The sequence below is a fragment of the Trachypithecus francoisi genome, unplaced genomic scaffold (genome assembly GCF_009764315.1).
Source record: "Trachypithecus francoisi isolate TF-2019V2 unplaced genomic scaffold, Tfra_2.0 Lachesis_group10, whole genome shotgun sequence".
Classification (NCBI taxonomy): domain Eukaryota; kingdom Metazoa; phylum Chordata; class Mammalia; order Primates; family Cercopithecidae; genus Trachypithecus; species Trachypithecus francoisi.
In genome coordinates, this window is record NW_022681455.1 from 121,985,553 (window position 1) to 122,012,450 (window position 26,898).

Consider the following 26,898-nt stretch of genomic DNA (forward strand, 5'->3'; position numbering starts at 1 on the left):
AGGAAGGAGAATCACTTGAACCTCAGAGTTGGAGGTTGCAGTAAGCCACTACACTCCAGTCTGGGTGACAGAGCAAGACTCCATCTCAAAAAAAGAAAAAGAAAAAATAGTAGTCTGCAGGAAGAGCTGCAGGATTCACTGGAGAAGTGGATGAAGAGTATGAGAGACAGAGGTTAAGAATGACCCGAAGTTTCTGCCCCTAGGTAAATGAATGGTGCTGCCATTTACTTGGAAAATGATTAGGTTTAGGAGTAAAATCAGGAGCTTTTGATTTTGTTTGTTTGTTTTTTGAAACAGGGCCTCACTCTGTCTTCCAGGCTGCAGTGCGGTGGCATGATCATGGCTCACTGCAGCCTCGACCTCTTGGGCTCAACTGATCCTGCTGGGACTACAGGTAGATGTCACCACACCCAGCTAATTTTTTTTTTTAAGTAGAAGTTTACTTTCTGAGGTGTTAAATTCTAGGTTTCTATTATTCAAATGGCAATGTCAAGCAGCTGGTGAATATTTCCATTTTGAGTTCATTGGGGAAATATGAAAAATAACATGTGAAATAATCCCTTGTACACAGAAAAATCTCAATTCTATTAGAATTCATTCCTTCAGGCCGGGCGCCGTGGCTCAAGCCTGTAATCCCAGCACTTTGGGAGGCCGAGATGGGTGAATCACGAGGTCAGGAGATCGAGACCATCCTGGCAAACACGGTGAAACCCCGTCTCTACTAAAAAAATACAAAAAACTAGCCGGGCGAGGTGGTGGGCGCCTGTAGTCCCAGCTACTCGGGAGGCTGAGGCAGGAGAATGGCGTAAACCCGGGAGGCGGGGTTTGCAGTGAGCTGAGACCCAACCACTGCACTCCAGCCTGGGCGACAGAGTGAGACTCTGTCTCAAAAAAAAAAAAAAAATTCATTCCTTCAGCAAATATTTATTGGGCACCTACTGTGTGTCAGGCACTGCACTGGGTGCTGGGGTAGGGTACACGATGAATTTGGATAGGAACAGTTACTACCTTCATGGAGTTTCATTACAATTTAATTAGTTCACTGGTTTCTGAGATACTTCTCTGAGTACTGTGTAAATATATAGAACCAACTCTCAAGCATTATAAATACTGAGATGTTCTCTGACTCAGCAATTTGGAAGAGCCTAGACTTTTTTTTGGAAAGAAAAGAGCTATATATAGAGTTGGACAAATGAAAGATTTACCCAATAAAATGTCTGAAGACTACTTTCAAATGAATCAGAAGAGACTGTCTCAAACAAATGAATGTTTATGACAAGTCAACTTGGTGTAATGGAAAAGCTTACAGGGCTGGAAAGCAGAAGATCTAGACCTCAGTCTGTTCTGTCCTGACTGGGTCACACCTATGACCTAGACTGAGTCATTTGCTCATCCGTACTTTGGTTTTCTCTTCAATAAGATGAATCAGTTGGACTTGATATTTGCTAAAGAATTTTCGAAGTGTTAATATTTTCTTTGCATTATTTCCCTTACTGGACTCTTTAGGTAGTTTTTAGAAAATAAAAGCCCAATCCCCAAGTGGATTCCTCTCTTGAGGGCTCATTTTTCAAAGCAAAAGAAAGCTCTTCTTTTCCTTTTTTTGCAAAAAGAAATTGCTTTCTTGTTCTTTTAATGATTATAAAAAATTATGCACGATCAGTACAGAAAATATAAATCGAGGAAGCACAAAGTAAAAGCTTCTAAAATAACACTGAGCTAACTGTGCTTTCACCATCACTGTATCTGTAGCAGTTATCATATAGCAGGTGCTTTAAAAACAGCTGTTGAATGAATTGTTACTGTTAATATCTTGTAAACATCCTTTTTGGTCTTCAGACCAAAAACGAATACATAAATAAATCCTTTCTCTGGGTTGTTTCACCTCTAAACCAGAAGAGCTCAGTATAGCCACCAGAGACTAACACTGTTAGGACAATATCAAATCTCTTACATTGTAATGTGTTTCACAATGACAGGCATTGATATCTGATGCCTATGGAATGTAAGGAAACAATAACATTTAATCCATCATTCTGAGAGGCACAATATCAAGGGCGGCTCAGTTTAAGCAATACCAGGAAAGGCTGCAAAAGAGTCCACAGTACTTCAGCTCAAGCAAGAGTGGCTCCGGCAGCACTGGGAGAGTAGGCTCTGCCTCCTGGATCCTTCTTCCCACACTTGGGCTCTCTTCCTTGCCCACAGCACCAGGACAAGCTTTCTGGGGCATGTGAATTCCACTCAACACGTTTTATTGGCAACCTAGCATCCATCTGATTGTCAACTACATTTTCAGTCAACTAATCGTTTCCTGATTACCTCTGAACATGAATTATAGCCAGATCTTGTCTGCAGACCCATGCTACATTTTTTTCCCCAAATGGAAGTAGTTGCTAATGTTGAAAATCCGGAATATTCAACAAGTCAGTCTGAATTTTCAGAATCTCTTAAAAAGTTGTTAGATCCACCACCACTGGGCCCCTATCGCACAGAGCAATCAACTAGAGGTGAGGAGCATGTGCTCTTCAGCTCCCATAAGCCCACCTCCTCTATTGTCTGACATCCTGCATCCCATAGCTTGCTTTGCTAATTTACCTGATATGCTCCTTCTAATTATATTAAACATTCAGGGGCTACCACCTACACATCAGGCACTGTGTAAGTCCTGGGAGCATAGGTAGATATGGCAAAGCTCCTGCCTTGGAGGAGCTCACAACCCAGCAGCGGAACTGACTTATAAACCAGTAAATTACAGTACAGTGTGGTGAGTACAGCACAGCAGCAGGAGCATGCAGAGGACTGACCCACTCTGTCCTGGGAAGCCAGCTGAAGATTTCCTGAAGGTCATGTTTAAGCTGGGTTTTGAAGGATGAGTAAGAGTTCACTAAGCCGATGGAGTGGCGGGGAATAATAGGAACAGTGTGGGTGGTATCAAAAGTATTTATAAGGTCTTCTTCTGATTAGCTGCCTGTTGCACAGATGATCCTTTCAAGCCAGCAACTACCTTTCTCTTGATGGTCATTCCATTTCCTCCTTCTGTCAAAACAACAGGGAAGGTTCACCCCTACCTGGAAGAGCCTGCCTGACAAATCCCCATTCACCTCCAGTTACTTCAACTAAGGCAACCTTCCTACTCTGATAATTGGTTACCTGACTGTGATCCTACTACTGGAGCTCTTTGTTTTGGAACCTCTGTTATTTAAAGAATAGACTAGCACACCAAGCAATTAATAAGTACTTATCAAATATCTACATTGTGTAGAGAACTCTCCTGGGTTTTTTATCTTAAAATGGCAAACACAAATTAACTAAGAAGCGACAGAGAATACAGTTCAGAAAACATTTGTTTATTTTATTTTTTATGTTTTTGAGACAGAGTCTTGCTCTGTCTCCCAGGCTGGAGTGCAATGGCACGATATCAGCTCACTGCAACCTCTGCCTCCCGGGCTCAAGCGATTCTCCTGCCCCAGCCTCCTGAGCAGCTGGGATTACAGGTGCCCGCCACCACGCCTGGCTAATTTTGTATTTTTAGTAGAGATGAGGTTTTTCTGTGTTGGCCAGGCTGGTCTCGAACTTCTGACCTCGTGATTTGCCCACCTTGGCCTCCCAAGAAACATTTATTAAGTGTCTGGTATTTAGGTGTTTTTCTTTTTTTTTTAATCCCTCCATCCATCCAACATTCAGTTAGCACTGTTACATACCAAGTACTGTGCTTGGCACCTGGAAATCATGCTGAGCTACGATAAACATAGTACAGCAGGTGACATGGATAAATAAACCCATTACAATAAGTTTCTTGCTGGAGCAATGTTCAAAATACAGCAACTGCTTGGAGAAAAGAATGTCAGCTGCCTTGGGAGGTACTGCAGGACTCCCAGGGCAGCTGACATTCCTGGGCAGGTATCATGGAGAAGCTAAGTCCAAGCTGCTTGTCTTGTGTGTTTCTTAGCTTTTTAAATATATTTTATGGCCAGGTGTGGTGGCTCACACCTGTAATTCCAGCACTTTGGGAGGCCAAGACCGAGGCAAGCAGATCACAAGCTCAGGAGTTCAAGACCAGCCTGGCCAACATGGTAAAAACCCATCTCTACTAAAAATACAAAAATTAGCCAGGCATGGTGGCACACGCCTGTAGTCCCAGCTACTTGGGAGGCTGAGGCAGGAGAATCACTTGAACCCAGGAGGCGAAGGTTGCAGTGAACAGAGATTGCGCCACTGTACTCTAGCCTGGGCAATAGAGCAAGACTCCATCTCAAAAAAAAAAGAAAAAGAAAATATTTTTCAACATCCACAAAAATATAGAAACAGTACAATGAATCTCCACATCCCCATTAAACATCCACAAAAATACAGAGACAGTACGACGGATCTCCACATCCTCATTACGTGGCTTTAACAATTAGTAACTTGTGGCCACTTTTGACTCATCTACACTCCCATCTGCTTCCCCATCCCTTTGTTTTGTTTTGAAGCAAATCCTAAACATCATTGCACCTGGGAATACTGAGCTGCATTTACAGAAGGAAGTGGAAATGCATGTGTCTTCCACAGCCGTCCCCTTCCCACCTATTCTTCTGCTCTGAAAACAGATACCCAGATTCCTGCCAGTGACTCCAAAGCCTTGGCTGGTTCAGGGTGAATACCCAAGACTTTATTGGAGCCTCTCGGTTGAAGGAAAAGACTGGGATGCTTCAGTGAAAATCCTATCCTGTCTTGACTGGAATGCTGGCCACATTCTTCTAGTCCGGGGTCCTCATAAAATTGCTAAGTTTTTAGAGGCTTATGGAGTACCTAACGTTTGCACAAAATGGTAGCTACATTCCACACTCCCATGTGCCCTTAGCAGCCTCCAGGGAAACTTCAGATACCGTGGGGCTTGGCCTGCCAGCTGAGCTGGCCCAGAGATCCTTTCTGTCACAGCTTTGATCTTCACTGGGTTGGGAGCCTGTCTGAATCTAAACATCTGCTTCTCTACTGCCCACCCCCTCAGCATTTCCTAGCTCTCCCTGAAAGGTACAAACATGCATGCAGTTACTCGATCAGAATATTTATCCTTAACTCCCTCTCCCTCATAATTTCTTTTAAAACAATCCACCATTGTCCACCTCCCATCACCCTTTCATCCAGGTGCCCATTCCCTTCTCTCAAGTCCTGCAATACCTAAACATCCATCCGCCTTTAGCACATTCATCCCCGCCTTATTCTCCACGCAGGAGCTGAGTGATCTGCACAAAACTCTCTGCTAAATACCCTTGCATGGTTCTTCACCCCTGCAGAAACTAACCTCCTTCCCACACCAAGGAGGCCCTGCAAAACTTAAGGCCTCCTTCGGACTTCTCCAGCTTCATCTGCCACGTCTCCTTCCTAGCCCGCAACCAAAACCATCTTTTCTGGGTCTGTTTTCTCGGGTCTTTGTGTTCTCACCTGGGCAGCTCCTTTTCTTTCTTAAATAAAGAAAGCTACAGCGACTGCGCCCTTGCTTCCATGCGTCATCTCATGGGTCCACAACAACACTAAAAAGTCGTTTTCATTTTGCAGACGGAGAAACTGAGGATGGGCACCTTATCCATGGCCACACAGCTAGTAAGTGGAAGAGCTGCAACCAGGATTCAAACTCGCGGCTCCAGAGGCCACAGGCTCAACCACAGAATCCTAGCCCGCCCGCACATCCCTCCGCCGCCGCAGGGACCTACCTCATCCCTCTACACCTTCCGCTGCACCCAGGCGGAGCTGGTCACGCGGGCGGAGGAAGGAGGCTTCTGATTGGCTGCCTCCAGCGGCGGGCGAGAGGGCGGGGAGCGACGGTGCGGGGGCGTCGCGGAAAAATGACTTCATGACGCGGCTTCTTAAAGGCGCCGGCCCAGCGCGCCGCGGATGGCACAGGCGCGTTCCGGGGGCTCCAGCTTCTCCTCAGAGCGCGGAGAGCCGGGCCGGACGGGCGCGCGCGCGGGACTCGGCGGCTCGAGGGGTCCGGCCGGGCGGTGTCGGGAGCCGGACCCGCAGGCAGAGGGGCGGGCGCCGCGATGGCTGAGGGCAGTGCCGTGTCTGACCCTCAGCACGCCGCGCGTCTGCTGCGAGCGCTCAGCTCTTTCCGCGAGGAGTCCCGCTTCTGCGACGCGCACCTGGTCCTCGACGGGGAGGAGATCCCGGTGCAGAAGAACATCCTGGCGGCGGCCAGCCCCTACATCAGGTGGGGAGGGGACCGCGGCGGGCGGGCGGGTGCGGCGTTGCTGCCCGCAGCCGGAGTCGGGGCGGCCGGGCCGGGCGTGGCCCCCAGACCCTGTCCCCTGTCCCCGGCGCAGGGGTCCCCGCGTCACCGTTGGCGTGGCGTCCCTCCCGGCACGCGCCGGAACCCGGCCCCGCTGACCGCGTCCCCCGGGCGGCCTCTGTGCCTTCCGGGCCCGCGCTCCCCACGGGACCCCCGCCCCCCTCGGAGTTGTCCCCGGACCCGGGCCGCGATCCCCCGCCCTGTCCCTCCCGGTTCCCACTGCGGCGGCGGGCGCCCGGCCTCAGAGACCCGGAAGCCCCCAGACCCCGTCCTGGCCCAGGGGCCGGCCGGGACCCGCACCTGCGGGCTGCGCGAGGCCGCGCTGGGGAAGAGTCGGCCCCTCGCCCTGGCCGGGCCCGCGGTCCCAGCTGAAGTTCGCCGGCCGGTCGCCTCCGAATTCACGCTCGGGGGCTGGGCCGGCGCCACCAACCCGGCCGGGAGCGCCCTGCCCGCTGGGAGGCCGGACCGACAGCGCCTCGCGGGGTGCTGGCAGAGAAAACCCTCTCGAAGTTCTCCTTGGGTTGGTAGTCCGATCCCCCGGGCGAAATTCTTCTCCTTGCCAAACGTGTCTTTTCGGCTCCTTTCTGGTAACTGTTTAAAAGAAGAGTTACATGTTGAAGTAAACTGTGGCGAATTCTCAGGATGCTGTTACAACCCGAGGACCGTGAGAGCCTTGCGACTAAGGGCATTTTAATACTTTAGTAAAGCAAAGCTTAACCTGATTTGCCAACTCAACTAACCAGGTTAATTAAAAGGTTGATAAGACAGTGCTTATACAGGTATATCAGATCTTGCAGGAGGCTATCTTTTCTTTTAGCAACCTTCTTGCAAACTAGGTTGCTGTTTTAATAAAAGGGAAGGGGGGAATGCTAAAAACTGGAGAAACTGCCCAGTAAGCTGGTTAAATATAGGCTAGTGGTAGAGAATATCACTACAATTGACAGGTCAGAAAAAGCAAAATGATGTGTATTCTTAGCGCTTTGTCCCAGCAAAACCACCACAAACGCTGCACTTTAACCTTTGCTTTGGGGAGACATTTGTGCTAACTTAGAAGCAGTTCAAGTGCTCTTGTAACTTCTGGTTTCTCCTGGATTTGTTTTATAAATCCATTTGCGTTCTTTGGCGGTGGGGGGTGTGGAGTGGTGGGGGGCGGGAGTGGAGGCTGGGGTATCATCATTAGTACAGAATTGGGATTGCTAATGTGACAGACAGCTTCTAGCTGGCAGTTCAGAGGTTTGACCAACCAATCTCAAATTGGAGTCAGCAGACCAGTCTTCCCTGTTTGGGAAAATGCTGAAAAAAACTACTTTAGATGCGTTATTGTTATAGTTATTTAAATGGCATCCGTTTGGCTTAAAAGAAGTAAATTGCAAATCGCCTTATCCTTGCTTGCTATCCTTGTTAATTTTTCTCCATAGCACTTACCACTATGATGTACCCCATATTTTACACATTTACGTTGGTGGTCTTTCCCAACCACAATGTGAGCTCTGTGAGGTCGTGGTGTTTTGTTTTTTGAAACGGCGTTTCACTCTTTCGCCCAGGCTGGAGTGCAGTGGTGTGATCTCGGCTCACTGCAACCTCCGCCTTCAAGTTTCAAGCGATTCTCCTGCCTCAGCCTCCCGAGTAGCTGGAATTGTAAACGCCCACTACCACGCCCGGATAATTTTTGTATTTTTAGTAGAGACGGGGTTTTACCATGTTGGCCAGGCTGGTCTCGAACTCCTGACCTCGTGATCTGCCCTCCTCGGCCTCCCAAAGTGCTGGGATTACAGGCGTGAGCCATGGCACCCGGCAGTGTTTTCTTTTATTCACTGCTTTACTCTTTGCATCCAGAAAGAACAGTGCCTATCAGTTAATGTATTGAATGAATGACTGCCTTTCTTTCTACCACAGCAAATTCGGACATTAGAAAATTGACTCCATTACATTTTCATAGTAGATAGACACTGAGTAATACCTAATTGAGAAACGCACTGGGCTCAGAGTTTGAAGACTAGCTTTGTGCTTCCAGCTTTTACTCATATTAGCTGTGAGTTGCTGCTGGATGACAAGGCTTCAGCTCACTAATCTGATGAGTGAGGGATAAAAATGAGTTTTCTCATTTAATCACTGACCCACCTGTGAAGAAATGTGTAATAGTGTTTTGACACATAATAGGTCTGTTCCCAGGTTTTCAAAGGTAGTACCCGTTGAATTAGGAAATATCTCTAGTCCAGTTCTTTCACTTTCTAAATAAGAAAATAGGGGCTCAGTGGACATTAGTGACTTGTGTTATGAGATTATTAGTACTTAATGGTTGAACTAGGCTTAGACTCCAAATTAATTGCACCTAGCCTCCTAACTACTCTTACCCTACCAAGTTAGAGCATCACTTGTATTTCACTGTTCTCTCTATGTAAACTGTTAGCTGGCTTACAATATCTTATAATTAAAATGCTTATCAAGCACTTTTACATACTGTCTCATTTTGGTTTCCATTTTCAACCATCTTTAAAGGCAAGGCAGTTTTTTTTTTACATTTTGTAGGTAAACATGAGTCAGTCAGTACATGTTTCTCAGTGACAGATTAATTGCTTAAAGTTTATTTGGCTGTTGAAGTGTTAGAATGTCTTGGGATTTTAAAAAAATTATCAATTTCAAAGGTGTTTCAAAGTCATTTGACGAATCTATTACTGACTAGAAATAAATTTAATTTTTTATTTTTACTAGTAATTTTAATACCAGTAATATTAGGCTTTTATAATGTATTTGTTTTGTTTGAACAGCCCTTTAGAGAATTATATTGAAACAAAATGTATTTATGTATTCTAGAACTTAATGTTTCTTATCTTTCCCTTTTGAAACTTAAGCATTTAGATCTGTGATGTCATTAATCTGTAAATTGGATGTTCAAAAGTTCGGTGATCTCTGAAGTTTAATAAAATTCTGGTTTTGTTTAATGTCTGTATTTGGCCTAGTGTTGGTAACTGACATAAGTGCTGGTGTGATTCTATGGTTTAGAAGCAATGTTATGACCTGGCATGGTAGCTCACACCTGTAATCCTAGCATTGTGAGAGGTGGAGGTGGGAGGACCATTTGAGGCCAGGAGTTCGAGACTAGCCTGGGCAACATAGACCCAGTGTCTACAGTAATAAATCATATACATAAAAAATAGGAGCAGTATTATCTGTTGCTTACTATGTGCCCAACAAAGGGAGCCAGTCCAGCTGTGTCACACTGGGAATTAAAGTAACTTTGTTTGGCATACTATCTACTTAGTATGGAAAAGTCTTTTGACTTACTGGTTTAATCTTTTACTCTACTTTATCTTATCTTTACTCTACTTTATCTTTTAGCTTTTGTTTTTCCTGCTGACTCCCTTAACAATCATACCATATTAGAAAGATTTTAAATATAAAAGGAAAAGCCAGAAAACTCAACTTTGGCAGCACACCTTCATGATCAGCTCACAGAGGACTGGCATTCCCAGGTTATGTAGAGAGAGCATGTGTCATGCAGCCCTAGGGTGCAGCTGCTCCAGGAAGGAGGCAGGACCTCCTGCGGTCCCTCAACTCAGTAAATGGCATGCATGCCCCTTTCCCAACATGCTCCTTTCCCAAAGCGTTTCCTCCTTTTGGTTCCTAGGTGAGATTTTCTCTTTGGTTTGTTGGGGAAACTAAACCAAAAGTAGTCGACAGGCTGGGCACAGTGGCTCATGGCTGTAATTACAGCACTTTGGGAGGCTGAGGCAGGAGGATCCCTTGACCCCAGGAGTTCCAGGATGCAGTGAGCTATGACTACCACTGCACTGCAGCCTGTCTGGGCGACAGAGCGAGACCCTGTCTCTTAAGTTAAAAAAAAAAAAAAAATTAGCTAACAACATTTATAAGAATGGCAAAACTGAATTCGTAGTCATAGGCACCCACAGAATCTTTCCTTTCCCAGCAACTCTGAGACCTTCTGGGGAAAGTTCCCTGGGGCTTGCAGGAAATTTATTTTTCTTTTGAGTATTACAGTTTGCTCTGCTTCATGTCTGAGGCTCTTCCGATTCTGGCACAGTCCCATTGATCTGATGCAAAGTTCAGACCCATTTCTCTCCTGAGCTGTGGTTCTTGGGGAGTAATGTATGTGAAAAGGATTTGAAAGTGAACTGCTATGACATTGTGGTGGCTCTGTACAGGTTCCCAGTCCTGTGTTCACTTGTAAAATTTAGGGTTTTCTTGAAACCTATTGCAACAAAAGTTTGTTTAGCTTTCAGTCCTGGAGAGAAAAAGAGAAAAAGATTCCTAAGATTTTTAGATCCTTGGATGAGTCAGCTAAGAATGTAAATGGCTTTTTTTCCCCCCTCTTATTTTTTGAGGTCTAGTGAGGATAGAGTGAGACATTGGGCCTCAAATCCAGCCTAGGTCATCGTGAGCAACTTTTCTGGGCTCTAGCTTCCTTATCTGTGAATTGAGGTGTTTGGGCTCCATGGACAGCAAATCCCCTTTAAGTCTAAGTTATGTAGCTCTGTGCTATTTTTGTTTTGCCTCATGTGTATGTGTTGTGAGGAGGAGGACCTGTTTCTGTTTTTATAGCTTTATTGTATCATTTAAAGTTTTGTTTTATGTTAATGTTAAAGCATTTCTCTTCCCCTGTCATATAGAACTTTATTGGGTATTCCGTTGTATAAATCCAGGCCTGTAGAGTTGTATCGCAACAAGCATTTATGTTATGCTGTTAATCTGGGTATGTTCCAAGGCTTAATTATTGATGAGCCTGTTTTGCCATTTAAATATGAAGTTTGACTCATAGATGATGCTGATGAAACTACTTAAGGAAACTAACATGATCTCTGTAGGAGGTCCAAGTTTCATAGTAACATGGACATTATTATTATTTTGAATATCTGAAACATACACTGTAGTTTAATGTCACATGGGCACTAAAGTCCATGAGTACTATGTGGTGTGTGCAGAGCCTGCTTTTCATTCCCAGTTTACTTTTCTTGATTAATTTATATGAATAACTGCACAGCCTCTTATTAGATTCTCTGCTTCCCTGTTAATGCTGAGAATACACTACCAAGGCAGCAGCATCCACTAAGTGTTCCCTGGTAATGAAAGTCTGGCTGTGAAGCAAAGTGATTTCACAGTAATACTCAGTTAATAATGTTTTGCTTACTTTACAATATTTTCATAATCTTTTTTTTTTTTTTTTTGAGACGGAGTCTCGCTCTGTCGCCCAGGCTGGAGTGCAGTGGCCGGATCTCAGCTCACTGCAAGCTCCGCCTCCCGGGTTTATGCCATTCTCTCGCCTCAGCCTCCCGAGTAGCTGGGACCACAGGCGCCCGCCACATCGCCCGGCTAATTTTTTGTATTTTTTTTAGTAGAGACGGGGTTCACCGTGTTAGCCAGGATGGTCTCGATCTCCTGACCTCGTGATCCACCGTCTCGGCCTCCCAAAGTGCTGGGATTACAGGCTTGAGCCACCGCGCCCGGCCTATTTTCATAATCTTTTCTCCACTTGTGCTTCGAGTTGATAGTCTTCCATAGCAGCTCCCGAATGATTGTCATAAGATCTTGAATAGTGATTGTAACCTGTGAAGTGTCTTAGTGCTCAGGGGTTAGAAGCTCCAATTTCTGAGTCTCTTTTCAAATCCTGAGCCCTCTTAAAATCAAATTGACATTATCTATTTCTTGTACTCTTATGGTGATGGAAAAGAAGCTGGGCCTGAGTCTCTTTTAAGGAATCTAGACTTTGTTTTTATCTACTTACTATAAGGCATTCCTAACAGCTATTCAGAAGATGAAATTTGTCCAGAAGGTCTTGATAGTTAAATGGTTCTCAGTGATTTTCCTTTTCTTTTTTTCCTTTTTGCTTTTTTGTAATCACAACCTTGTTTGATTAAACCCTGTTCTTACTGAGTTTTTCAAAAGTGATAATAACTATGTTCAGTTTCAGAAGATCAAGGACATATTTTATCCAGGCTTCTAAGGAAACTAAGCACTTGTAAATTTCAGTTTAACACAGATTACTCATGTCAGTGTAAAGATATTTGTTTATTTTATGTAACACAGTGGTTGTCACTATTGGTAGCAGTAGATGTTCTAATTCTGGGAGGTTTTTGGAAGGTTTCAAATGATGAAACAAATCAATAAAATTCTTGTTAGACTAATGACTCTAGCATAAAGGGAAGTGTGGGGTGTTCAGATTTATCGTAGAACTTTCCCGAGGATTGTTAGTGTGAGTAATAGTAATAGAAGTAAAACCTATCTGGTTAATGTCTCTAGTGGATAAGTCCTCACTCGTTTACCTATACTGTTTTTACTTCTGCCTCTTCTTATAGTTTGCATTTTCTCCTGTGACGTCTCCTTCAATGTTCTTAAATTAGTTTTTGTTACATAATTTAGGATTGAAGTAAAATGCTCTTCCACGTAGAAATTCTGGCTCCTTAGGATTTATATTTGGATGATACAGACTAAGCATCCAGTTTATAAAACTGCCTTATCCATTGTTTAAAGTGTTAATGAGTTCTTATGATATCAAAGTGGGACTTAAAATCTATTTATAATTTGTAAAGAAAACATAATTAGGACGAATAAGGGTTCCTTTGGCCTCTGAGTGCCATGCAGTAAGTTCTTCACAGGGTTGCATCATCCTTCTGAAAGATACAAGACTATCATTTTGTGTACTAAAGCTGTAATATAAATGAATGATTTGTGAGTTTGAATTCTGGGTTAAGGGTGGAGATGCGGGGGTGTGGGGTGTGACAAGTGGCAGACTATGGTTGCGACCTTGCATTTGAGTGCTTCCCGTGGGTTCTCTGCCTCCTAAGCCACAATGAATCCAAAGAAGGAAGGAAATCAAAGGCTCAGGTAAAGGTGGCAGCTCTGGCTCTGTGGAGGATAAAGATTCTATGTCCATCTAGATGCCCGGACACTCTGCCAGAGTTCCTGATCCTGGTGCTCGGAAGAGCAGAGTTAAATCATCTTCCTAAGTACTTAGGGCCAAAGAGTGACTTAGCCATAGAATGATGGTCAGATGTTTGCTGCATCCATTTCTCTCTGGGAATAAATGGTGAATGCCCTAATTTCTTATAAAATTGTTACAGAAATACTGTGAAATAGAAATACGTAGTGCTTTGCCGTTTGCTATTATAGTGAAGGGATTTGGACTTTTCCTCTGTTCAAATAAATTAGAAAAATGGGATTCTTAGGGAAAATAAGATATTGGCGAAATGTTTTCTTAGTTGTCTCCAGTGTTCACCACATACACAGGAGATAAGACATCTCAGCAGCGGGTAGGTACTAGCAAGATGATGGCAAGCAACTGGCAAGGCCACTGCCCTCCATTTCAGTAGAGTAAAGCCCTAGATATGCCAATGCATATCATAAATGGAAGATGGGAGGACTAGTTTTTAAAAGTTGACTGTTGAATAATGGAATATAGACCAATTAAATATCTTTGGGGTTTTTTGAAGTTGAGTTTTTATAGAAACTTAAATGTATATTTTTGCTCGTAGATATTTTGTGGTTCTCTCAACTACAAAGTGTTTCTGTTTTTAAGAACAATCTTAAAGACCATTTGATGCTTGTGATTTTTATGGTAACGTATTAATATGAGTACATATATTTTGAAATGTAGTTTTATGGTCATATTAGCATTCATCAGTAACAACTGCCTACGCCTCTGAATAATAGTAAATTGTTTAGTATTACTGAGCTCAAAATAATTGCACTTTTGTTACTTAAATTGTTTGTATTGATCAGTCCCTGAATTGTAAGACACTTCATACTGAAACCTCACATTTAGGCTGTGAGTTTGATATGAGTCTTTTCTAACCCACAGAGAACATTCGCTAGAAATGAAGCCAGAAGTTGAAGGACAGTGGGATTTTGAAGGACAATGAAAATCCTTAGAAAGGCCCCTGATACTCGTGTTTGCCATTCTCCTCCCCATGCCACAGCCCCCGGCCTACTTCAGTGATGGAGCCGGAAGCCAGCAGGACCCACTGGCTAATTATATAGTCTTCATTTGGTTAGTCAAGGGAATAGTTTCCCACAACTTCTAGCTTCTCTTCCTTACATGAAAGTGGGTACAGGGATTTGACACTTACTATAACAGATGAGAGACTTCTCTCGGGATTTTTGGTGGGTTGGTTTGTTCTCCTGCTTGAGCTCCTTAACAGCTACTGTCTTGTGCTACCACAGCTATCAACTTTATTTCCCGCCTAAAAGTTATAACCCCTGCTGTTGGTAGGAAAGGAATGGACATCTCATTTTTATCACCCCCTGAGTGGGAGGCATGAGCAAAAGAAGTTACCATTTCCTTTATTTACAGGCTTCTTTCATAGTGATTAGAAAAGGGGTTATGAAAATATTCAATGGCCGGGCGCGGTGGCTCAAGCCTGTAATCCCAGCACTTTGGGAGGCCGAGACGGGCGGATCACGAGGTCAGAGATCGAGACCATCCTGGCTAACATGGTGAAAACCCGTCTCTACTAAAAATACAAAAAACTAGCCGGGCGACGTGGCGGGCGCCTGTAGTCCAGCTACTCGGGAGGCTGAGGCAGGAGAATGGCGTGAACCCGGGAGGCGGAGCTTGCAGTGAGCTGAGATCCGGCCACTGCACTCCAGCCTGGGCGGCAGAGCGAGACTCCGTCTCAAAAAAAAAAAAAAAAAAAAAAAAAAAAAAAAAAAAAAAAAAAAAAAAAGAAAATATTCACCGTCATCACAGGTCTTGGGACATCCTTAAGAAATGTCATCACTGCCTTAACCCATATGCTATAGGGATGTGTTTACCAACAGTAGATTACAGTTCGAATTAGCATTGTTGAAGGTTACTGAATATACTGTGCATTGTTTCTTCACAGTAAAGGGGCCTTATATGTAATTAGGGTATTGTTTAGGGAGTTGATTACAGGTGTAGTCGTTCAACACATGCAGAGGAGATAACTCGAGACATCTCAGCAGTGGCTGTGTACTGGCAAGATGGCAGCAACCAACTGGCAAGGCCACTGCCCTCCTGGAGCCTCCATTTCAGTCAGTTACAGGGGATTGCGCCTTCCGGGATTCCATCCTCTTGTACTGCCTGCCACTGGAGCATGTATTCAGTCATCTCCCACAAAGAGTATCAAAACTAACACAGTATGTGGAGACCTATGTCAGTCTATTTATTTTTCTACTCTGTGGGGCCGGAGAAGGAAATAAACATAAAACTAAAGATTTAAAGATTATGTTTGATTTCACTTATTTTTTTTTAGAACATCCCTGTGTTGTGGGTAGTTTCAGAATCTCAAGAATGAGCAGAGAATAGATTTGCTGTGTTTATCAGAGTAGACACTTCCGATAGTCTGCCCTAAAAGAATTTAATTGGCTGATTTGACCATTTACTATTATAGTAGTTACCCCAATTAATCACATTTACAGAAACGACTTTCTTTAAGTAGAGAACATCAGTTCTTGGCTAAGCCTCTCTAAATTGCTCGTTTGTTTATTGACCTTTCTAGATGGGGTGCCAGCATCCATGGGGCTACCTGGGAAGGGCAGTGGTAAAGAGGTCTAATTACAAAGTCATATGAGTGCGCTGAAGGAAGTCCACAGAGGATGGGTGTGGCTGCTGCTGTGGCCTGGGTGATGGGATCCCTGCTCCGAGGTGGTGCCATTGAAGCTGAGATCTGAGGAAGGAGGAGGCCTAGGCACGAGAAGAGCAGGGGGAGGCACCAGGACCAGGGGTGGCACCAGGACCAGGTCAGGCCTCTCTGGGAACAGAACATCACATACCTGGGAGTGGTGAGGAAAGGGTGGGATGGCACTGACACAGATTAGAGGCTGGGAAGGCCTGTGGTCCCTGAGTTAGAGCTGGCATTTAGACTGCTTCCAAAGAAGATGAAACTGCTGCTGCCATGTGGGGCTGGCTGGGGAGGTGATGGGGTGTGAGAAAGGGACAAAAATGCAATGTATGGCATAGTTGAGTCTGATAGAGAATTTAGGCTTTTTCTCAGGGGCTATAGATGGGTGGTGATGTATTTTAAAAGAGGAATATAGCATCTTGTTTGTACATTGTTTTAAAGTCACTCCAATGCAGTGCTGCTGGGTGTGCTCTATAAAAGCCAAGAGTGGAATCAGTGGCCATTTCAGCAGGCACTGCAGTTGTTCAAATGGAAAGTGGATGGCCTGGGCCAGGGTTTGGCAGTGGAGGTGGACACAGCAGCTGGATTACAGACATTTGGCACCAGGACATGTTGATGAGGAAAAGGGCAGACCAGGGATGGCTGGCAGCCAAGGATGGCTCCCAGGCATGCTGTCGGCTTCTTCATCGTCACCAACAGATGATGTTCATCACACTTACTGTGGGCAGTAAAGTCTGGGCAGTTTAGAAAGATTAGTGACATACAGAGTCTACTCTCAAGTTTTACAGCATAGTTTTGAAAAAGCAAAGTATAGAACAAAAGCTATTTTAATTATATAGATACTGCTAGCTGTAGGAATTGTGAAGGGAAGAACTACTTGGGCGATCACGTATGGAGGAAATGGTATTTGAACACAGCCTTGGAGAGGATGAGTAGGAGTAGGGTGGGTGAAAGGGGACAGCAGGGCCATTGAGGCAGAACAAAGGATAAATGCAGGCACATCAGGCACATGTTTGGAGTAGTGAATAGAAACAGTGGCTGGGAGGAAGGTAAGACATATTCTAGCATGCCGGGTTATTGGTTTAGATTTTTACTTTATCATCAGTTGGTAATCATGAAAGACTAGTACTATGCTGAAGCCCTACTTTAAGAAGGTATTTAGTTGCTGTGTATCTACAGGACCAGGAAGGGATGAACATGGAGCTACTAGACCGATTGAGAGCAGCACACTGGGACAGTGTCCTAGGCACCACGGTGGCAGTGGGTCTTTAGAATTAGGGAGGAAATCAACTGATTGCTAATTGAACATGAGAACTAAGAATGAAGAAAAAAGAAGAGACAGCAGGTTTTGAGCCTGGCTGCCTAGGGAAAGTGGCAGAGATAACAGTCTGTCTTAGATGTGTTGAATTTGAGTTAACATTGCTGTTTAAACACCTTAATTATATTCTTCTAGTCCTTGACAGCTCTGCAGAGTACTTCACCTGTCTGTGAATATGTTTTGCTTTCTGCATGTGTTTCTTGTCTGTCTGCCTTTCTTGACTTCCTACTCTTGCTTGGCAGATAATTTCATATTCATCCTTCAAGGCCCGGTTCAACTATCCCTTTCTCTATAAGATTTTTCCAACTCTGCCAAATAATCACTCCCTCCAGCAGGCTCCTTTAGTCATGGTGTGTGCCTCCAGCAAGGCGTGCATCATCGCCTTTCATTTAGTGTGGAAAACCAGTAGACATATGGACTGGGTAATTTTCAAGCCCATCATCTTTTATGTCCAGGGCCTGGGGCACTCAATCCGTAAGTAGAACTTTCATATGTAAGATAATTGAGTTGGCTGGGTGCCGTGGCTCACGCCTATAATCCCAGCACTTTGGGAGGCTGAGGCGGGCGGATCAACTGAGGTCGGGAGTTCGAGACCAGCCTGACCAGCATGGAGAAACACCGTCTCTACTAAAAATACAAAAAAGAAATTAGCCGGGCGTGGTGGCACATGCCTGTAATCCCAGCTACTCGGGAGGCTGAGGTAGAAGTGTTTGAACCCGGGAGGCGGAGGTTGCAGTGAGCCGAGATCGCACTGTTGCATTCTAGCCTGGGCAACAAGAGTGAAACTCCGTCTCAAAAAAAAAAAAAGATAATTGAGTTGTCTGTGATATGTATGTACAGTCAGCATTGCTTAATGGCACCAATACATTCTGAGAAATACATCATGGGGCAATTTTGTCACTGTTTGAACATCACAGAGTGTGCAAACCTAGAGGGCATAGCCTACTACACACCTGGACTATCTGGTGTAGTCTGTTGCTCCCAGGCCACAGACCTATACAGCATGTGACTGTACTGAACACTGTAGGCAGTTTTAACACAGCAGTAAGCATATTTTGTGTATCTAAACATAGAAAAGCCACAGTAGAAATACGGTACGATAATCTTACGGGTCCACTGTTGTATATGCTATCCAGCACGGACTGAAACGTTGTTACATGGTGCATGACTGTCCTGCCGAGAAAGTAAAAGGTCAGAGTTCAGGATGCTGAATATATTACTTCCAAGTAAGGTTGAACTTTCTGCCGTAACATTTTAGTATGTAGCTGAATACGTTTGTGGGGTAGGGCAAAGGGACAGAATAAACCATTTTACAACAGAGTTTAGAGTCTTAATTTTGGAGTGTTTTAGATGGCATGGTCAGCTCCCACGATTTCAATTTCTGATGCCAAGAAAGCTGGGAGAAGAAGAGACCGAATTCTTTATTCAGAAAGAGTAGCTCCGATGAGAGAGCGTTTTGTCTCAACATGACTGAAGAATTAATTGAGAAGCATTCATTTCCTTGACAACATTTTGGAAGGCATTTTCAGCTTCAAGTTGTTTGGAGGAGTTTATAGCAGTGGATTATAAATTAAGGAGGCGCCAGATGCAAAAAGGTGGTTTTCAGACGGAGCTTAAAGATGCTAACGGGAAGTTCATCCTGGAGCTGCCTCTCTTTTATTAAAGGGAACTGGAGGGGTGTGTTGGGGGCTGTAGTTTTTGTTTCCCCTACGCCCACTATCTGCTTTCTAAAAAAGGAAAAAGGAGGCAGTGTCTTAACACTCACTTAATGCCTCGGTTTGAACTACACAAAAAGGACGAGTACAAAGACAATGATAAATTCACATGAATTCTTGCCTTCCTTTTGGATTTATTTAGGAGGTCTACTTCCTTTGAAAAGGCATAACATTTTATCTTCCTTGTAACTCTCTACATTGGGAAAGAGAAAATGGAAAACGAGTAGAAACGTGAACTCGCTTCTGAAATATGGAGCTCCTATGGTATTTAAAGTGCCGCTTGTGTACTGTGGCAAAAAAAAAAAAAAAAAACCAGATGAGCCCATTTTTATTTAGATAGGGGAGACTTATGAGAGTACCCCCAAAGTGAAGGGACTTGTTCTTGAGATGCTCATTTGCATGGCATCTTAAGGTTAGGTAGAAAGAGCCTCTGAATAGCCTCTGAAATAGAACACCAAAGTAGAAAATCTAGAACTGTTTGACGGGTTGTGGCATGAATGCCTTTCTTTTATGTACCTTTCCAAAAGGTCAGGGTGTGACCAGAACAAGGAATCAGGCTTGTTTCATTCAAGCAGAATTTCTTGGCTTCACAAGTTGCTGCGTCATCATTTTAATCGTCTTTGAACTCTTAAAATTTTAAAATACATTTTCAAAACTTGTCTTATAAGAGAAAAATTTTATTGACTGCTTTACTTTCAAAATTACATGAACTGGATTTACATTTTTAAAATCTATTTTATACACACAGAAAAATGGGAAGTTACGTTGGAGCTTAATTTATGTTACCCTCAATTTCTGAACAGTGTACTTAATGTATAGTTACAGTGGAAGTAGTTGAAATCTATATTTACATATTATTTACGGTTCATCTTTTTACTTGAATTTATTTTACATCTCTCTCGTATCTGAATGTAATGCCCATAGTTGTCATTTTTAATAACTGTTATGTCATATTGCTGTTTCATATCATATGCTTCAGAAATGTCATTCTGTTTGCCATTTAATTTGTAGGGTTTTTTCCTTCTGAATGGTGACACCATAAACAAATCAGAAAAAGAATTTGGATTCTTTTTGTATTTTTTGTGAGTACAGGTAAACCTACTTAGAGACTATATCCCAGGTCTGAAGATAGAAATAGATTTGTTGTTTGTTACATGAAGCCGGGTTACTGTCCAGGAAAATTGTCTTATCATATAAAGACCCTAGCAGTGTGTATCTTACTTATGTTTTTTTTTTAGATCTGTCACCAGTTTTTTAGATCTATCACTATTACTTCATCACTTTTGGAAATGATTTCTCAAAAATTGTTATTTCACATATCTGTTAGACTGGATTTTTAAATGTTGTGTGTTTGCTATTGTTAAAATATTCAGAGCAGGGATTGGCAGACTTTTTCTCTGAAGGGTCAGAAATAATTTTGTGCTTTGCAAGCCACATGTGGTCTTGGTCACATATTCTTCTTTGTTTTTGTTTTAACAGCCTTTTAAAAATATAACAACCATTTCTATCTCCATGGCTAAACAGGCAGCAGGTTGTAATTTGTCACCCTTTCATCTACAGTATTAGATTTTTAAAAATCTGGGCATAAAATCTTGTAACTCTGAAGATCATGTTTAAAATGCTAATTAGACCTAATGATGATTTATATGCCAATCTTCTGTAGAGCAAAGATTGATAGTCAAGGCCTATCCTCCCTGACTGTCTCATCCCCTGCTCCTCCACCCTTTCTCTCCTGTTGTTTATTCTCTTCCTTCTCCTCTATATTTTTTCCTTCTCTTCTGGATTCTTTGCCCCAGCAGAAAAGTCTGCTCATCTTTTCCAATGCCTGGCATGTAGGAGATGTGCAAATGTTGAGCAAACGCATCTGTTAAAAGCAAACAGAGGAAGCATAGATTCATTCAGGGCAACTGGAATCGGTGTTCCTGGGTTGTAGCCCTCAAATGTGGCCAAATAAACTCTCTACTTATATTGGAAAAAAAGAAAAAAAGCAAACAGACTCCGCATCCTCTTCTAACAAGTGCATAATTTCCCTGACCTTGCAACCAGGCTTCTTGAAAGAATAATATCTCTATCTTGTGCACAGTCTCCTGGTTTTTGTTCAGTCTGCTGCAGTTAGGCTTATGTCTTACGACTCCATTAAAACTGTTCTTTAAAAAATTGCAATGTATAATTGCCAAATCAAGTGAAAATGTGTTTATCTTGACCTGTCTGCTGTATTTATCACTGTTAGATCTTTTTGTTAATACATTTTGTTGATACTCGGTCTCCCAAGGCTTCTATGGCACTTTTTGTCCCATGTTGCCCACAGCTTGCTTTTCTAGCTCTCCTCCTCATCTGTCCCTATTCCTTGATTAGGCATAAGATTCCATCCTCACCCTGCACTCTCCCATGGTGATCTCATCTACCCCAGAGATGCTACTGCCTTGACCTCTGTCCTGAGCCCCACACCCGCTGATACCAAGCCCGCTACATGGTCACCTTAAACCCAGTCAGCCTAGCTCCATTCCCCCGCCAGTGGGCTGTCCTCCATTGACTTCGTGGGTTAATATACTACCAGACTCCCCAGGAGAAATCTAGGAGGCAGCAGAGATACCACCACCTCCCTCACTCTCAGCATCTAATTGATGCCCATACCTCTCGTTTCTACCTCTCAGATCTCGGGAATCTGTCTCCTCTTCACCATTGCCACTGGCCGTGCCCATGCTCAAGTGCCAGCTTCCATCAGTTCTGACTTGTGGCAGGACCTCTCACTGGTCTGTCTGCCTCCCTGCTCAGCCCCCATCAGTCTACACACTGCTGCCGTCAGAGTGGTGTTTCTAGAATGTAATTGGATAATGATTAAAACTCTGATCTCCAGAGACGTGGCTGATTCAGTGCTGGGGCAGGAAAAAGACCCAGAGAGGCTGGAGCATTTTGTGCCGGAAAGTACTGAGGAACTCAGAAGACAGAGGCTTTGTGCAGGGCACAGGAGCCACCCGGAAGGGACTCCCGGAGGCCAGTGCTTCAGCAATGTGAGCAAGAAAATAAATAACAATATAACATTGCATTCTACTCCAGAGAATAAGATAAACACCCATGTGCCTGTGCATGGATAAATGAATAAATGGATGAATAAACTAATAAATGGAGGAGAGGAGATGGGTCTTTCTTATAAAAGAATTTCAATGTGTGTATGTAGAAGGAATAGAGGATAGAAATCATCATTGAAATGCCACAGTTATTATAGCGGACAAGATCTACTGATGGCTACAAAAAGGGTGAGATTTTGAGGAGAAAAAGATATTTATGTGTTCTCAAATACATAATTTTTCCCTTACAAAGGGAAAAATTATAACTTAACAGTGGAGAAACCCCGACAGGCACCACCTTAACCAAGTGACAAAGGTCAATATCACTAGTAACAAGACATAGCAATATCATGTTCTCCCTGATATGATACAGACAAGGGTAAAAGGTCATTTCTGTAGTGTGTCTGCTAAAAATGCATAACCTCGGTGGAATTATGAGAAGTTAAACAGGACAAGCATGGTGGCTCACGCCTGTAATCCTGGCAGGTATGAGGCTGAAGCAGGAGGGTTGCTGAAGCCCAGGAGTCTAGACCAACCTGGGTAACATAGCAAGACCCCATCTTTACAAAAACTTTAAAAATTAGTCAGGCATGGTGGCGCATACCTGTAGTCCCAGCTACTCAGAAGGCTGAGGGAGGAGGATCACTTGAGTCTGGAAGTTTGAGGCTGCAGTGAGCTGTGCTCGTATCGCTGCATTCTACCCCGGGCAACAGAGACCATGTCTCAAAAAAAGAAGAAAGACAAATCCCAGTTGAGGAATGAGATGCGAAGTAATTGACCAGTGCACATCAAAGTGTTAAGGTCATGAAGACAAGGAAGGAAGGACAAACTGTCACCAATTAGAGACGTGACAACTAACTGCAGGCTGGGACTAGATTGGATCTCAGAACAGAGAAAGGACGCTGGTGGGGAGAAAGTGGTGATACTCGAATAAAGCATATAGTTTAATTAGCAGTTCTGTAACAATATTAATTTCTGAATTTGGATAATTGTAGGGTGCGAAGGAACTCAGTACAATTTTTAAAAACTTTTTTTTAAATCTAAAATCGTTTCAAAATCAATAGGTGAAAAAAAGAAAGCCAAATTCTGAAGGAGCAGCTAGCTCCATTTCCCTCAAGGTGAAGTCCAGGTTTGTTTGTGGGAAGTCCTTCAGGAATGGCTCTTCCCCACATCCCACCCTGTCCCCTCATACACATGGCTGCATTCCGCTCTCTAGCTTTGCCAAATTCCTTGCATTCTCTCATTCCTTTGTTGAAGTCGTATACAATATAGAGCAAATCTCTAAATTTAAAACGGTTTATTTGGGAAGCAACAATTACATTTTGGGACATATGCCCAGACTGGGTGGTCTTCAATGTGTCAGAAGAACAAAGAGAAGACTGGGACATATTCTGAAAGAAAACTCTTGGAAGGCTGGGCGCGGTAGCTCGTGCCTGTAATCCGAGCACTTTGGGAGGTCAAGGGGGGTGGATCACCTGAGGGCGGGAGTTTGAGACCAGCCTGACCAACATGGAGGAATTTGTCTCTACTAAAAATGCAAAATTAGCCGGGCATGGTGGCGCATGCCTATAATCTCAGCTACTTGGAAGGCTGAGGCAGAAGAATCTCTTGAACCTGGGAGGCGAAGGTTGCTGTGAGCCAAGATCATGCCATTGCACTTCACTCTGGGCAACAAGAGTGAAAATCTGTCTCAAAAAAAAAGACAAAAAGAAAACTCATGAACTCTAGAGAAGCTTTCAGGAACTGGCAAGCAACAGTGGTGGATAAACTAGTCAGAGATGTGGCAGGTCGTTTCAGCAAGCTACCAGGTCAGACTGGCTGTGCGGTTGCAGCAGGCTGTTTCAGCAGCTGGTCTTGTGGAAAAGTTAGTTCTTGGAGTGGGAGCTATGTGCCCTAAGTGCTTTTTACCCTGGTCCTTGACTCAGATTTAATTGGGTGTGACTAGCATGACCCAGTTTGTATGATCAACTTTCACACCTGGGATGTAGTCTTTTACTCTAATGCTTTTGCTGTCCCCCTTCCTTGGTGTACTTGCTCTCCCTCCAAGTATGCCTGCAAGTGCTCAGCCAACCTGAGTTGGGTGCCACCTCTGTGAAGCCTCCTGTGACCACTCCCGAGAGCTGATTCTGCCCTCCCTTGTACATTGCACATGCCTGCTCCACAGTGCTTACAAACTGCCTTGTCTCTTTGGTCTCCAATCTGTGGAGGTTCCTCAGTCTTTCCTTGTCTTTCATGACCATGGCTCTTCTGGTGGGTACTGGTCAGTTATTTTATAGAATATCCCTTGTCTTGGGTTTGCTTGGTTTCTTACGATTAAGTTGGGTGGGAGGGGTGCATTTTTGGCAAGAACCCCACGGAAGTGATATCATGTCCTCTTCGGTGCATCATATCAGGAGACCCGTGATGTTTGTTTGTCCCAACATGGGTATTGTTCAGTTTGATCACGTGATTTAAGAGGTATCCTCTAGGTTTAGGGCCTAGCGCAGTGGCTCACTCCTGTAATCCCAGCACTTTGGGAGGCCGAGGTGGGCGGATCACAAGGTCAGAAGATCGAGATCATCCTGGCTAACACGGTGAAACCCCATCTCTACCAAAAATACAAAAAAAAAAGCCGAGCATGGTGGCACGCGCCTGTAGTCCCAGCTACTTGGGAGGCTGAGGTAGGAGAATCGCTTGAACCTAAGAGGTGGAGGTTGCAGTGAGCCGAGATCACACTCCACTCCACTCCACTCCAGCCTGGGCAACAGAGCAAGACTCCACCCCCACCCCCCCCAAAAAAAAAGGACTCCACTAGGTTAATCTGTTTTTCTTTTTATAATTAATAATTTGTGGGAGCAACACTTCAAGATTATGTAAATATCTCATTCTTCACCAACCTGCATTCACCAGTTTTGGTTTCCACTTTTATTTTATAACTCAGTCATTCCTTCTGTATTTATTAGGTGGACTCTGAAATTTTAGACTTAAGCAGGTGGGTAGAAAATAGTACCGTTTACTAATTAGGGACAACTGGGGAGAAATAGGCTATGAGCAGCCTAGGGGGTAAAGGATTTATGGAACATAGTGGATACTTTATATCATGAAACATAATGCTAGAGGCTTACATGACTGGATCAAAATCCAAACCAGAAATGATTCATAGCATTTCATTTTGTTGACATTAAGTCTATGGTTAGAAGTAAAAGTTTGTCAGCTCCTCAAGGGCGGAGACTACCAACTAGTTGAGATCTTATTTCCGAATCCATACTTAGTACCTAATATGTCACCTGGTGCAGTGAGGAGGCTAGCTACACAAAACAAACCACCTATCCACCAATCCAGTTTTCACTGGTTTGGTTACACTTTGTAGCTCTCCCTCTAGGGGTGGCTGCGTTCCTCCCTGGTCCAGTTGTTACTTATAGTTGTGCATGTGTACAGTCCCAGGGTGCTCTGTGACTGCTGTCTTCCCTGCTTCCTGTCCCCCAAACACATGCACACTCTGCAGAAGTTTCATTGCACTGTCTTCCCGTTTCATTTGTAAGTAACACTTGCCATGTTCTCTCTTCAGAAAACATAACCTTCCTTGAGATAAATTTCTCCTTTCTTCAAATCACATGACTCTCAAAGATACATAATTGCTATTCTCATATTTCTTCCAGATACAGATGTAACTGGACATGGTTACGCAGAGCAAAGCTAAATACAAAATGCTACATTATATTTCCTCTTCAAAGTGGATGATGTGATATCAAGAGGAGAATGGAAAAGGTTTCTGTGGATCTGCCTGTGTTGTATAGTTGGGGGAAGGGAGGCTGTCGGGGAAGGATAGGACTGTGGCTGTGGCCTCCTGGGAGTTGCCTCTGCACCTCCGTTGTGAAGGTGGGTCTCCGTCACCTTCGTTACTGTGTTGTGAAGGTGGGTCTCCGTCACCTTCGTTGCTGTGTTGTTGGTTGGTGGGATGAAGTTACCTGGACAGTAAACCCTTGATTTTCCTGAAACCTTTCCTGACTTTTCACTACGTTGCATCTCTGAATCTTCCCAGGCAGGGCACGTGTGATGTTGAGTAGAGAGCAGAGAAGCAGGCTGAGATGGCGTGCAACTAGGTTTATTCCCAAATGAAAGCCTCCTCCTATAGCCAGCCCTAGAGTCCAGTTCCCATTCGGATTATTGCACTGGGGACATTCAGACAGCTGTGGATAGTGAAACATTTGAGCATTGAATTGAACTGCTGACTGTCCAGCACACCCTGGGTTGATATGGAGAGAAAGAATCCCCTTCTCATTGAGGACAAACCAGCGGGACGGAGTGCAGAAAAGCTCACAACCGCTCAGCCAGTTCATGATGCCATTCTAAACAGTGTGGCCATTTGACTACAGAACCACATGAGAATAGTCACCAACATCGCGATATTAAAATCTACTGGTTCTCTAACCTGGCTCTGTGCTCATTTATCAAGTCAATTCATACTTATCAAGTGCCCGTTCAGTACCATTTTATTTGGTATGGGGATAGAGCAGGAAACAAAACAAAGTCCCTATTTTCATGGATATTGACATTAAACAAATGCATCTTACTAGATGGTGATACATGCTATGGAAAAATAAAGCACGGGAAGGGGGTTGGAAGCTTGTTGTTTTAGACATGGCGGATACCTTGGCTGCTCTTTGGAGGTATTATTGGAGCAGAGACCTGGATCCAGGGAAGGATTAAACTGTGTGACTATGGAGTGGTGGTGGTGGTGGGTAGAGGGATGGCGTTCCAGGCATGGAGGAGGTCAGGACAAGCTGGGAACTTTTTTTAACATGCACGTGCTTGGACTGGATTTGATTGGCCTAGTTTGGAACCTAGGAATCTGTTTTTTTATAAAGCTCTCCTGAACATTCTGAGAAGGCAGACTGGGGAACTACTCTTAAAATCCATTCAAATGGCCGGGCATGGTGGCTCATGCCTGTAATCC

General features: G+C 43.9%; 1 protein-coding gene across 2 annotated transcripts in view; it reads left to right on the top strand.

The window, feature by feature from the left end:
• The first annotated feature begins 5,855 nt into the window (after positions 1 to 5,855).
• GAN (gigaxonin) overlaps positions 5,856 to 26,898 on the top strand; it is a 66,943-nt gene continuing 45,900 nt past the window's right edge. The window contains exon 1 of one of the 2 annotated variants that reach the window (XM_033219124.1): positions 5,856 to 6,187. In XM_033219124.1, coding sequence (XP_033075015.1) covers positions 6,021 to 6,187 — 167 coding nt within the window. In that variant the 5' untranslated portion in view covers positions 5,856 to 6,020. The remainder of the gene's footprint in view (positions 6,188 to 26,898) is intronic. The other variant, XM_033219125.1, reaches the window with a different exon arrangement.